Here is a 14,900-nt window from a genome sequence, read left to right on the forward strand (position 1 = left end):
AACAGATAACATGAAAACAATAACAGGAGATGTACAGTAACAATTACTGTTTCAGGACTCGGGAAACCATGCGTCCTCTTGTCCAGAGGTCGCCGGGGTGTCTCCGTTTCAGTCTTCTTCGGATAGCTTGATTACGTAGAGACGTTGCTAGGTGGTTTGGGTGCGCTATGAGGCGATCGCTGTAACGACTCGAGTGTCGGTTGATCTGCTCTCTAATGGAGGGAATGTGGAGATCATTTGCTAGGGCGTCGTTTCGAACGTACCAAGGCGCGTTTGCCATCATGCGTAGCGCTCGGTTTTGGGTTCTCTGCACTTTCATGACGTTAGTGTCAGAAGCCATGCCCCATATCTGAATGCAATATGTAATCGAGGGCATCACGATCGATTTATACAGCAACACTTTGTTGCCAAGGCTGAGCTTGCTCGTTGGCTTAAGCAACCAGTTCAACTTCCTGAGTTTACTCCGACATGTAGCTGTTATTTTCTTGGTGTGTTCTTTCCAGGTGAGCCGCTTATCTAGGATCAGTCCCAGATACTGCGCCTGGGGTGACTGTGGGATGGTGACGTCGTGAAGTTCGACTCTGGGTAGGACCTTTTCTCTCAAAGTAAAGTTGCAATGTTGCGACTTCCTGCCATTTATGGCAATATTCCACCTGTTAGCCCACTTGCCATACGAGTCCAGAAATTCCTGGGTGATCCTTGATGCCTCGATTCGGCAGGAAGAGTTCACAAGAAAGGCAGTATCGTCAGCATATGTGGCCAAAAGTGTGCCCGGTTCAACAGAACTTGGCAGGAATAGGTTGACCCAGATTTATTTTTTTACGAACTGCATCTGTCGAAAATAATATGTGCTTCGTTAAAATCTATTTGGCAACGAATCATTAATTTATAAAATATTTTCTTACCTATATAAAGCAAAAGTACTTTTGCTTCAACTTTTTACTATTCTTTAACTATGCTATAAATCTAGTGGGTGAAAAAGCCTGACTGATTACCCAAGCGAATATGAAAGTGCCGCCATCGCCGTTGGTTGCGTAAAGTTTGGAAAAAAGTTTCGCTATTAATACGCACTAACATATTTGGACTTCCGCTTTATGATCCGTTGTTTTTTTACGATTCTCCGGCAGGAGGAAGGACTCGCGGGGAGCCGAACTAATGCGCACAGGGTGCCCAGGACACCAGGACACGCATTCCGGAAATGGTCGCCGGGCGAGGGTCCACTGTGGATGCTGCCGTGAGGTAAACCTCAAATGTTTTTGCGGGTGTCGCGGATGCTCTCGTGTGTGTTGCCAAGCTTGTTTGCTGTGTCTTTTTTTTTGTTTATTTTTATGATAATGTAATAAAAGCAAATTAACCTATAAAACCGAAAAAGTGCGACTTACACGATGGAATTGCGCCATAAGGTCTGGGCGTGTCCTCCTCACCTCGCTCCCCAAAAGATATATATCCATATATAGATATATGTGTTTCGGTGGGCAGGGAAAAAAATGAAAAGAGAAACGATCCACGTGGTGCTGACGGGAGTGTGGGTGTGGTGTGGCTCGAGTGGGTGGTGGGTGAAGTGGGCTGGCAGGGGATGGGTGGTGGCACCACCCACCGCGACCGAGCATCGGCGCAAAATGAGAGCAACGTGTAAGCTCAAAGCAACAAATGACCAAAGCTCTTGCCCCTGCCAAACGTAAATGTGAATTAATTCCAAGGGAAGCCAAGTCATGCCGAGGCCAAAGGCAAAACCCAGCGGCCACTGCACTTGGCCAAAAATGAGCTACAATTAAAATACAGTTGCAAATATCAAAAGAATAATATGATCATTAAACTATAAGGAAACTCAATTTGAGTTAAATAAAATAAAAATTCTTGCTATATTTTGTTAAATAATATTATAATTTGGATATTCCAAAACCTTTTTTTAATTACCATGATATTCATCTTATATACGAGTATTTCAAAATATCAATATTTACTTTTAATAATATCCAATTTAATGTTATTAAGATAAATTCTTGTTCTTGCAATTTTGGCATACCACTTTTCACAACATTTTATTCTATAAGGATTTATTATTTTTAGACATGGTTACTGTTAAAATGTCTTTCTTTTCTAACTCATAAATATATTTATACAACATAGAAATAAACCAGCGATGCATAGGGCACGAGGCACTAAATATTTAAAATATATTCGATTAAAGAGGGATTATAAATAAATACGGATATTATTAATACGCATGCTTAAAGTTCTTATTTTCTATAAAAGGACATATTTTTTTAGAGTGCAGGGGCAGCAGCGTGAAGAACGGAGAGTCCGGTGGAAGTGCCCCTCCGGGTGTTAAGTACAATATTTGCTGTGTTGCGCGTTTTACGAGTGGCGCTTTTGCAATCGCCGTTCTTCAAGGGCCAAAAGCGGGGAGTTCGCCGAGGGTGCGGGGCAGGAGGGTTGCTGAGGGGGGCGGCGGGGGGCGTGGCAGCGCCAGGGCAAATGCAATCAATCAATGGGTCAGCATGATGGTACACACCAGACGAGTGGCACAACCACATGGGGCGTTTCCATTTGCGGCAGCCACACAGTGACCACCCTCTGAGTTCTGAGTCGAGAGTCGAGAATCCTGAGTCTCAAAACTCGGGATCGGGATGCGGATTGCGGATTGAAATCGCAATTGGCAAGTGCCAGTGGCAATGGCAATGGCAAGAAGTGCACTTCGCTTACAAATCAGTCGACGGCACTTAAAACCTATTTTGACAATTGAGCTGTCCGCCTGTCAAGTCGACAGCGCGCACTTTTCACGCCACTCGCTATAGAGTTTATATATACATATACGAATATATGTATATATATCAGGAATATAGCAGATATGGTGGTGGCATTTCCTCCACCGTTTTATGCCCTTTTAATTGCAACATCTGTCACTGCGGTTTATGCATATATCAATTTCAAAATAGCCGGCAAATGGCAATGGCAACGGCAATGATTCGACGAGAACCCAAACCCAAACCCCGTGGAAAATGAAATATATTTTTATTTTTATTATTCGCCGGCGAAAACTGTCACAACACTCCACGGTGACGCCTGTCGAGTTCGGTTCCGTTCGGTTCGGATCATCGAATGATGGGCAGAGGGGTTGCAGGGAATCCAGGGGAATCCTGGGATTCGGGGATCCGGGTCCTGAAAAGAAGGGTCAGGTCAGGATACGGTACGCACACCACACACACACACACACACACACTCTGCGAACCTTTCCCTTTTCGCCGCCGCCGCCGTTTATTGTTGTCATTTTCAGCGGGCCCGACTTTAATGGTTGTCACAAAACATTAAAAATTGTCACATGAATATATCGCTTCGGTACATACGCGTAATTGAGTTCTACTCATTATGCAATATTTGCCTTATAGGAATATAAGTACATACACATGTACCATTCACTTTTAGAGAGCGTCGATTTTCGATTTTGACTTTAACAGCATAAAATTTGGACGGGTGTGATGGTTTAATTAAATAAACAATTTATTTCACTGTGGAGGGAGGTGAAATGCAAATAATGCCAACAAAATGATTACTTAAACACATTTAAAATATAATAGTAATCTTTCCAAAATATAATAGTAACATGTCCAAAAGGCTTCCATTAATTTATAACATTTTTGATCCTAAGCAAAAGACTATAAAAAACTTCATAAATTTTAAGTTATAAACTTTTTTATAGTTGCTAAAAAAAATAGCGTTGCAAGGCCAAAGACATTAAATAGACAACATTTAAAAAAAATGCAGTGATCAAAAAACAATTAAAAAGTTTGATTATTTTTAAGCACTTAGAAAAGCCATAAAAATTACATTAAAATGCAATGCAATTTTTTTCTTTCACTTGTTGTTATTTCGTATTAGGAAAACAAAATCATTTTAGTCTTAGTAAACATATCGATCTTAGATATTTTAACTAATTTTTAACCAAATCTTAATAATTCAGAATTAATCGTTTTAGAACTCCCCCATAGCACATTACCCTTTGCTTTTAATAGGCAAGTTAATAAGTATAAAGAGCTTAGGTTTGATGAACTCCGCACCCCGAAGTGTAAATATTTTGAATGAAAGCATTTAAACACCGTTTCATTGTTCCCGAAATAAGTGTAATTGAAAATCTCTTAAGCGCTCGACAAATACACTCGAAGGTGGACGGAATCAAGGGGAAATTGCAGACGCACAAGGACGCAGGAGGAAGGACTCACTCCGAAGGACGACTCACTGCAGGCGCTAAATGAGTTTGTCAATCAAAATGCAAATGTCACCGGAAAGTGACATAATCCCACTTGGGAGTCGGGCTAAGCCGAGCGAAACGAGCCGAAATCCCGAAATCCCGGCTGGGAGCTAAAGCATTTGACCGCATTTGAGTTGAGCATTTGCAACACCACCGAAAATCGAAGCACTCCCCGTGTGGCATATGAGCAAATTCCCGAGCAAATGCCCCCGTCGGAAATAGCAACATATGACGATTCGAATCTGAAGTTGATGGTAGAGTACAACCGAAAATTATCGAGGGGATGAGGGCCAGCCAAGTGGGGGTGGTGTTAAATTGCAGTAATCGGCTCTCGAGCCAGGCGACAACGTTTATGTTTTATGTGCTCATTTATAATGCGCACTGCTCATTTGGTAATGGTTCAATAATGACTGTCAGACTACTTAAAAGCCTGCCCAGGATTGCGTTGGCCGCCGGATCGTGGAACCTCGGACATCTGCCGGGCATTACGTTTGGTTTGACTTCTCTCATACAAACAAGCCGAATCGAATCGAATTCAATCCAATCCAATCCGACTGAACGACTGATTTCCCGGCCACAATAAATCTCTGGGTCTTGAGCAATTCGCGGTGACAGCTGCCCCGCTCCAAAGGCCTCGTGTAATTTTAGGCGCCACTCTCCAGGGGTCAGGAGGAAAGGAGAAATAAATAAAGTCGAGTCGAGTCGAGTCGCAGGTTAGAAATGAGGGAATCTTGGCTAAGCCGAACACAGAAACAGACTCAATCCGGCCACGACTTCGATTTGACTGGGCCAGATAGACAGCCGGCGTTAGTTGGCACACTCGAAAAATCTCACGGAACAAGAAAACCTCAAAAAAAGGTTAGAGATTAACAGGCAGAAATTGGAAAATCCATTAAAGATTCAATAACAATGTATAAACTTAAAAAGATGATCGGTTTGTGCTTACGAGTTTGTTAAGCCAGTAAATTATTATTAAACGCATCAAATACTTATTTTTACTCCTCTAAAATAAAAGTTTAATTACAGCTACCTTTTTTTATGCTTCTAACTTGATAATATTTACTATATTATCAATTAATAAATTATTGTTCTTTAAGTGGAGCTGCCAGTTGGCAAAAAAGTCATAAAAGCTCACTCGCCCAGTGCCATTCTCATGCCCATTCCCATTTTCAATCCTTGCCCCTTCTGCTGCTACTGCCACAGCCACAGCCATTTCCACTCCCGTTGCCATTCCCCAATTGCCAATTATGCTGCAGCAGCAGCCCATTCGATCTCATGCCACACCATCCTCCTTGAAGCATCCCCCTTCCCCTCCCCGAAAAACAAGACGAACGCTGCAACTTGCAACTTGCAAGTTGCAACTATCGAGGATCGTTCGCCGTCGATCGCTGTCTGCAGCATTCGACACTGACGCCAACCGGTGTACAAAAAAAAAGTGGGGTTTCTCGACGAGAGGTGGGGGGGGGGGGAGAAAAGTATCTGGGTATCCGAGGGATACACCAGCACCACAAGATGGCTGCTGCCAATCCTCGCCCGCACCAATGCCAACTGCCCCTTAAAATGAGGGGGGAAAATCTGCGGATCAGCAAATGCAACTCCCGTCCTGGCCAGACGTTCTCTTCTTGTCGTGCCGAGGTGGCGGAGTCGCTGGGAAAAACTGCCTTCCAGCTGCAGACACTCACTCGCACTTCATACGGCATCGGCATACTATATAATTTAATTTGCGACGCTTATCAGGCGCCACTTTGCGACGCAATCGGTGACAATTGCATAATCCGGCTGCAAATGCCGAACATTGCTCTAATCGCACTGACGAGCCATTTCTCGCTTGCTCCGAGATTGGAATGTTTTTCAGCCGGGCTAGTGGCAAAAGCACTTAGTTAATTGAAGGCCTCGAAAGCAATATTCTGGCCTAATGGGATTTAAATGTCAGTACGAGCAGACATTGACAAACTATCTTCTGTTTCAATAATAGCTCTGAGGTTTTATTTATAGTATAGGAAATAGTACCATATTTTATATTTATTTCTATTAATTCTATAAGCAATAATTTTGAAACGTAAGTAGGTATATTTAAAACGACAAGCACAATTTAATAATTGTCTCATTTAAAGAGATTAATTAAGGATGATCATGTAAAAGATCTAAAATATAAGGATTTAATATCTTTTTATTTCTTTTTTTATTTTATTCGTTTTTTATCTATACTCGTATGTTTTAATAGTATGCAAGTTGTCTAATATCTACAAAATGCTATTAACTTTATATAGAACTTTTCAGAAATCCTTCAAATCTTTGTATTTCCTTATAATATTTTTCTATTAAATCATATTATAGTATAAAATATACCTACTGTTAATTACTAGTGACGAAAAGAGGCTTAACACTCGAAATGATAAATAAGAGCCATTTATTTAAGCACATTTATGAGGCGAGCACACCTCCTCTATCCACAAGATACATTTATCCTCCTGAAAACAAAGCGAAAGAGTGCGGGCATACAAATTAGTGCGCATCTGCGCCATTGAGGATGAGTCCTGGAGTATCCTCGAGGGGAACGGCGTGCAGACTACAACACATCTTGACATTTGCATCTTGAAATGCAAGTGAAAGATACAATCCCAATCTGTGTATCCAGATGCGCCATTGTCACTGTCATCGGCTGTGGCTTCCTTTCGGCTAGAACTCTCCGTGCGGATGATAAATGACGTCGATTCAACAAATTGCCACACATAGAGGACTCAAACCCAGCCAACCAACCATTTTGGCCAATTGAGAAGGAAATCAACTCACTCTGTGCCCCACATACAAGTATTGCTGCAGACTTCCTCCCAAAGTAAACTCCCCAATTTAAGGAGGATGAGGTTTTTCCGCCAGTACCGCCCCCTGAATTTCCATTTGGCAGTGTCTCAGGAATTAATTCGGAGCTGTTTTAAATATTTCTTTTGCATAATAAAAGCAACTCGAAACATATGGCTTCAAGTGGATTTGAATCTTATGCAAATGAACTTCCTTTTGATATACAATTTTACATTTTGAAGAGATTACATAATTGATTATCAATTTCATTTACTTTTCAGTCCATAAAATACAAACATTTTAGAAAGGGCCTTGAATTTCATTTAAAAGTGTTTGGTTTTAAGTTTTACAATCTGGGTTTTATCTATCTGATGAATTTAAAGACGAATCAAACATTGATATGTTAATTTTATTTCTTAATTATTAAAACATTTTAAATTCTTAGTTTTCATAAAGAAAAATCTAAAGAAATAATGAAAGTCAAATGCATTGAGTAACTTTTCTGTTTTTCTGTTTTTTTTTTTTTAAATTGGGTTCATTGGAAAAGCGATTTGAACTCACCTTAATCTTTATAATTCATTACAATTAAAATAAAACCAAAACTATTCAATCTGCATAAGTTATTAAACTATATAGTATGTAATTCTCGTTGATTAAAAACAAATCAATACCAAGTTCAATTAAATTTCAAACAAATCTTGCCCATTTGTCAGTTGCGTACCAACCAGAGTTCAGTCATCCAGCCAAATCAGCGAGCTTTTTTCTGCGAACCAGCAGGGGTGCAACAATCGCAGTGCGCTCAGTGCCCTGGTCGAATGTTTTTGTTTGTTGTGTTTTTTTATTTATCGCGTTTAAAAGTGTTTTAAAGTGAAGTTTTAACTGCAATGGAGCTGCCGAAAGAGTTATCCATTGCGGAGATCCGTAATTACATGTTGGCAAACGACTGCAAGGTGACAAATCACGCGTTGGTGAAGCATTTCAAGAAATTTCTTACGCACCCGCAGTCGCAAAGTGAGTCATTTTTGTGTTTGCCTAGGAGAGGCTTTAACAAACCTGTTGAATTAGAGAAAAGCAACCAAAACTTTGTTGTGAAATCCATGTTTCTATGATTTATTACAGATGAAGCTCGAAAGCGTTTCAAAACCTATGTCACATTGCTCTCCACGATAAAGAACGAGAACAATCAGAAATTCTTAATATTGCGCAAGAAATATGTTAACGAATGTCCAACAGAGGAAGTTGTGGAGCGCGCGGTGGCCGCCGCATCTAGTAATCCGGAACCCTCGAGTCCCGGCGGAGCATCGCTGAACTTTGACTCTCCCATGAGGCAGCCACCGCCCTATAAACCGCCTCCAATGGTCACCTCGCCACCAGGAGTCTCCGTTAGCAAGGAGCACCAGGAGAATTACCAGGATTGCGTGAACGAATTCACAGCTGCCATCGAACGCATAGATCCTGCCCGCTTGGAAAAGCAACCCGCGGATAAGCCAAAAGATCAGGAGCCGAGTAAACAAACCTCCCGATCGAACTCCATCGATGTGACCGACAACAAGGAGAACATACCTCGATTCTCCTTCTCCTCGGAGGCCTCCACAGAGTCCGGCTCCAGCGAGAAGCTGGAGAAGCCCGATCCCAGCACACGAGCCGCCGCCGAGGGCGATGTGGCCGAGAATCCCATCAGCGTGAAGGAGGCCACGCGCAAGTTCAACCGGATGGCATCCGAAGAAGAGGCTAAAATCATATCGCCGCCAGCCAAGAAGAAGCCAGAGAAGGTAAGTGGCTAAAAACCGGTTAAAGGGGGCATCAGCCAACATGCGGGTGAGAATGGAGGTGAGGGTTTGAGTGCGGGTGCGGGTGACTTAAGAGCCATTCCCTCCCAACGCTGCCACAATTTGTTCCATTTCCTGTGTGTCAGTGGGAAGATTCGCTCGAAGACAATTCAAATATGCGACGCTTTTTGCAAGGGCTTAGTTGTGATTAATTACCACAAGCACAGCTAAGAACATGCCCTATAAAAAGTAAACAGAGATAAAAATTCGTCGACGTACAAGAAACCTTGTCCGACTTTATTCTAGATTTCTGTCCAAACAATTACAATAAAATACAAATTTAATTATTAAATAGAAAACTATGGAATTTCAGCTTGTAAAAGAACCTAATTCTTAATAAGGGATATTGTTTCTAAAGAAAACATTTTTTGATAAAAATGAAATACATATGTATATAAATTTCTAATCTATCATACACTTTTATTTCAAGAAATAAATGTCCAAATATTACGTTCCAAAAAGTGGGTTTCTGCACTCATCTTGAAGTGCAGAATAAGATTTTTAAAGAATATTTCCCCTCACTGCATATGACTGAATAACAAGAAAGTCTTCGCTGTTATTCAGTTACAAATCAGGGTCAGATTAGATCTGTGGGCCCTTGAAACCCCGAGCAATTATTGTCAATGCATCAGTGGCTGTCCCAGGCTTTGGGCCACCTCAAGTGGAACTGCTGGCGGAATGGCCGGTCGACTGCATGGCTGGGTCGAGCTAAGCTGGTCGGTCACCCAACTGTCTGTCAGTTCCCAGAGCCATGTCACGAATTGCCACCAGCACAGGCCGAATTGAATAAATCCATTAATTTTATTAGTGGACAATATAAATGTAAGTCTCATAAAACTACATGCGCCTGCATCGTTCCGTTCGCTTTTGCTGTCCGTTTTTCTGTCCCGGCTTTTGTCGCCGCGCTGTTCGAGAGCTGGAGAGCTGGAGAACTGGCGAGCTGATGCCCGACATGTGTACGTACATGTGCGGACACATGTACTCCGATTCCGAATTCGATTCCCTAGCCCGAGCCCGATGTGTTTAGTAACTTTGTTCCATCAACTGGCCATGACGACACTTCTGGCCGGCACTTAGGCCGGGCGTTTGCTCTGCAAGCTGTTTTCCTGTTCGCCTTTATTTTTTTATTTTTTTGATACCCCAAAAGCCTATTATGTGTACGTACACAACGGGGACAAGCTAAGAATGAGTTACGTGAGAAATTTTGCGTCCAATAAATGCATGCATGCCAGACAGGCACTCAGAAAAATGGCCAACGATGTAGATTCTTATAAATTTCAACTTGAAACATTGGGTACCACATTTAGACACTCATTTAATTTAAATATAATATAAACATGAATTTTTATTAATCAATTTGAAATAAATTGAAATTGAACTATATACTTTTGAGAACTAATATTGCAAAGTTCTAGGAGGAAGATTGAAATAGTTTTGACTCCATGAAAGGCTTTTATCTCTTTTATGGTGGTTTATTTATTGGGTTTTTTCCGTAAGGAATGTGGATTATTTAAACCACAACTCTAAAACTTCAAAGCCAACTAATACTTTTTCGAAAGATTAGGCCAACTTTAAAATGTAGCAAAACAAACCTTCAACACTTCAACGAAATCCACTTAAATGTCTGCTCATACATATATAATTTGTAGCGTGTCCATTTCAAGATTCTAATTTAGAAATATCAATCTTGGGAGCATGTGGCGGTGGAATTTGTCAAGCGTTACGGAAAAATCGTTCCTTAGTTAATGTTACAAGCTATATAGTAGTGCAATGGGGCCGAGTTGTCAAACAACTGTCATCCACTTAGGCCTGTCAATCACGCAATTTAGAGTTGAAAACGAATATCCCCAGTGCATAAATCATCCGAATCTGTCTGAGAGACGGATGGTTCCGTCCCATCGTAGCCCATCCCATCGGATCCCATCCCTTTTGGATCATGTTTGGAGGAAGATGCTCCGCAGCAGTGGATGTTCGTCAAACTGAGATTGTCAACGGCACGTCAAATGCTATAAAATCCCACTAAAACATCGGGAAGCGAACTTAAGTGCCTATTTGTACAGACACTCGGACATGGAAAAATCAAACTCGTCCTTATATTGGAATATGTTTCAAAGCATTGCTGCCGCAACTTTGATTTTCTCACGTATTTCATGTTTCCGGATTTACACATCCCACTTTCGAGCAGAAAATTAAAAATACAACATTTATTCCGAAAATGTTGCGTTTAAAAGAACGCATTTTTAAATTAATTTTTATTTTGTATGCAAAAGAAATTCGTTTCTCCCAAAAATGTGAATAGCTAATTTAAATGAATGAACTCCCGTGAATTACTTTGCACAAACTAATTCCTCTTTTCTCACAAGTCATTATTAATTTGTCTGCAACATACATAAGTAAAGTAAAAAGAAGGGCTATCATTCACATGATACTGATCGAGTTGATGGCTCTTATTTAGACCACTGAGGGATAAAGAAAGTATCTGTAAGCGCTTACAGCTTGTTAACAAATTGATTCGCTAACAAGACACACCATATTTTTTCGGATGGCGCCAACCGTCTTCACGCAATTATTAAAATTCAGTTGTAAACAACATTGGGATAGGTTTGATGGATGCATTCTTTTTTTCTAGTCATCATAAAAAGTAACTAATCATCGCAAGCCGAAAAGAAAGTAGCGCATCATATTCCAAGGAATTTGGAGGTGGGATTCTAATTCATGGGATTTTTTCCGCCGTGACCAAAAAAAAAAAATAAAATGGGGAGCAAGTGGAGTAGATCCATCATGACGAACCGTGAAATTTTTGGCGTCGCAACTGTAACTGTGGGACCTGAAGTCTCAGCTAGCTGATCAATTAAATTCGTTTCGATCGTTTTTAATTAGCCCGATGATTTTGCATTTCGTACGCTCACTCAGCACCGTTGTGCGATGGCAAAGGATTGATTAATTTACGCCCCAAACAACAAGCGGACTTAAAATGGGTTTTTTGTTTAAATAACTAATATTGATAGAAGTATTTTTAACTTGAGTTTTCACCCAGTTTTGATTAATGACATTTGGAAGGTTAGAGGGTACAAAAAATGCCAGGTTCACGATTAAAGTTATGGTATTTAAAACTGTTTCTAGTTAAACCTTCAAATTTAAGTTGAGTTATTTTTTGATGTAGCCTTGCTGATTTCAATTGAAATTCCTAGAAATTTAAGCATAGTTTGTTTTGAACTATAGGCATTTCTAATCAAAGAAAAATATTGTGACTTTTTTGTTCACTAAACAAATTAATTCCAAAATCCAAAAATTGTGTATGCCAACTAAAATTAAATTCCCTTCTAAGTTTCAACTGGAAAACTAAAACTAAATAAAAGTTCCGTTGATGTTTCGTGCCTCTAATTTAAACCCCCTGGCATCCAAATACATCCCTTAAAGCAAATCCCTCCTGCAGCATCAAACAGACCGCATATATTCTTATTAAAATAGTAGGCACCTCTCGTGTCCCAGAATGCATATAAAACTGCCATCCGACCCACATCGAAACGGGGGGCGGGGCGGTAACTGGGGGCGTGGCTGGGACGAAAACGAACCCGTGGCGAAACCCTTTGCATAAAACAAGTTGGTGAAACATGTTAACATAGCCAATAAGCAGCAATAGAAATTAGTTAGGCAAAGCTATTCTTATCACGGTCATGCCAGCCACAAAGGACCCAATTAAAAATGTAAGGAAACAAACCAAAAGTTGTTATTGCTGTTAAACAACAACGGACTGTGTCCCGAAGCGGTTAAATTTACAACAGCAACAATTTCTACCCGTTCGGTCGGTCGCTCAGTCGAAGAGCAGCAGTCCACCACTTTCCTACTCCTCCCATTTGACAGAAAAGGCGGATGGAGTTGAAATCCCCGGATCCGGGGAATGGCAAACACGACCATTTTGTGGCATCGGTCCAAAGGTAAGACTCGCCGGGCCAACGTAAACACTGAAGGGACATGGCCCAGACCCCCAGAAACCCCCGAAACCCCACAAACCCCGATCCCTGGGATCCCATATTCCACATCCCGGTGTCCAGGTCCCAGAGCCCATGGCCAGGGCCACATCCTGGCAGAAAAGGACAACGGCCAGCTGTGTGATATAATATCGGGCATAAGGGGACACGAGACATAAGAAAACTGGCCAACAAACAAGCGATTGGGGAGGATGAGTGGGTTGGGCTGGGCGATAGACAAGGGCAACCGGTGCTCAACCCCCAAAGTCCCTGTCCCCAGGACTCCAAGTTGGAGTTCGAGTCAGAGTTCCAGTCCGAGTTGCTCTCGGTTTTGCCATTTCTTTTTTTTTTGTCTCCTCCCTTTTGGTTGCGCCAAAGCCATAAAAAAGCAACATACCATCGGAAAACGGGGGGAAAATGGAGTTGACTGCAGTCAACAAAAATGGACATCATTAGTTTTATTAGTCACTCATTTAATAAAAGTAGATAGAGGAAATTTTGGATGTGCTTGTGAAAAATATATTAATTTTTCTATTATTTCTGAATTGCAAAAACTAATGGATCAACCCCCAAAAAAATCTTTTACTTTTAATTAACCGAAGTTATCTATAATATAATGGCCATAAACTTGCATAGAAAAGAATTCATTCCAATTTTAATGGTTAGCCACCTTTTTTATTCCTTTTTTTCTGGAATTATAAAATTTTCTTGACCTTAGAAACAAATGAAAACTTTTGTATTTCAGTGAAAAACTCATGCTCTATTCTTTTTTTTTATACCAAAACTGTGGTTATTTTCATTTCCAATTAGTGAAAAGAACATCCAATAGATAGATTCCATAAAAACTAGAGGATATCAGAATGAGGGTGGATTTGCAATTATTTTTTTCGAGGTGTAGTGGGCGGTTCAGTTTGGGTTTCTGTTGAATGGGGTTCTGCTTTGGGCTGGGCTCTTTTGTTTAGCATTGACATGGCCACTTTGCCAGGGGCATTGCGTCTCAATGTTTGTCCTGTTTTGTGATGTTCTGCTCCTGTTTCTGTTCCTGTTACGCCTGTCGCCTGGCTCGCTTGCTCAAATGCTCGAATGCTCGACTTTCCCAATCTGAACCCGATTTCCCATAAGGCCATAATGCTCGACTGCTCGGCATTTGCAAATGGCGACTGGTTTCTACCTGGGAAAACGGACCGAGTGCGTTTCGCCACCCGGTCGTAATTGGAAAAACGTGAGCTCTCCAGGAGTCAAGTGGCGTGTAAATATGGAGTGGAATGGAGGAATAGAGGACGAGGTCCTGGCACGCGTTCTGCGCATCCTGCGGCTAAATGCGGCATTCAAATGTCGTCGTATTTATTAGCTATGTAATGTTAGGCCTGGATTATAATAAAGGCCTAGAGTGGGTGATGTTGTTCAGGTGAATTCTTTGTGGCCGGGGATTCCCGGGGATGCGGCGGCAGCTTGTTTGCCTCGCGAACATTACGCGAATGGATAATTAGTTGCCGAAAATGTGTTGCTCCGCTCGTAAATATGAGGCACACATGTCGGCCGCTGTTCTTATTGTCGCGGGCACATGTGTTTGGAAAGCAACCGCCCCTCAGCCCCGCGGAAACCCCATCCCCTCAATCATTAGAGGGCTCATTATCAGCATCCGAGTTTGCGGGTGTTTTTTGTGTCCCCGTTTCCTGGTCTAAAAAACTCGGTAAATCACCGAACCGAAAAAACAAACATTGGAACGCATACAGCAACTTTCTTTTAGCGCGTAGATCCTCGAGAGCAGGAAAGAAGAAAAACCCATCGCACTTTCTGCCTTAAGCACGCGCCTAATAAATAAAAATTATTACCTTCATAATTAGTGAAAGAACATGGCGATGGCGCCGTCGAATGCGTGAGCATAATTACCATCCAGCTTTTACGTCCGTGTCTGCACCCTCGCACAACATACACACATCCCAATTTCATCCCCAACCCCCAGCCCCATGGCATCCCATCTTAACACTCGAAAAAAACACTGAAGGAATTTTGAAAGCAAGTGGAATTATTAATATCTTTTAAAATTAT

The 14,900-nt window shown here is 41.4% G+C and overlaps 1 protein-coding gene across 2 annotated transcripts in view; it reads left to right on the forward strand.

Moving 5' to 3' along the window:
• The first annotated feature begins 7,831 nt into the window (after positions 1 to 7,831).
• The window catches only part of LOC108089443 (ankyrin repeat domain-containing protein SOWAHC), a 36,935-nt gene continuing 29,866 nt past the window's right edge, over positions 7,832 to 14,900 (forward strand). Inside the window, exons 1-2 of one of the 2 annotated variants that reach the window (XM_017187680.2) lie at positions 7,832 to 8,059; positions 8,168 to 8,820. In XM_017187680.2, the coding sequence (XP_017043169.1) occupies positions 7,933 to 8,059; positions 8,168 to 8,820 (780 nt within the window). In that variant the 5' untranslated portion in view covers positions 7,832 to 7,932. The remainder of the gene's footprint in view (positions 8,060 to 8,167; positions 8,821 to 14,900) is intronic. The other variant, XM_017187682.2, reaches the window with a different exon arrangement.

This window comes from Drosophila ficusphila, unplaced genomic scaffold, assembly GCF_018152265.1.
Source record: "Drosophila ficusphila isolate 14025-0441.05 unplaced genomic scaffold, ASM1815226v1 contig_286, whole genome shotgun sequence".
Classification (NCBI taxonomy): Eukaryota; Metazoa; Arthropoda; class Insecta; order Diptera; family Drosophilidae; genus Drosophila; species Drosophila ficusphila.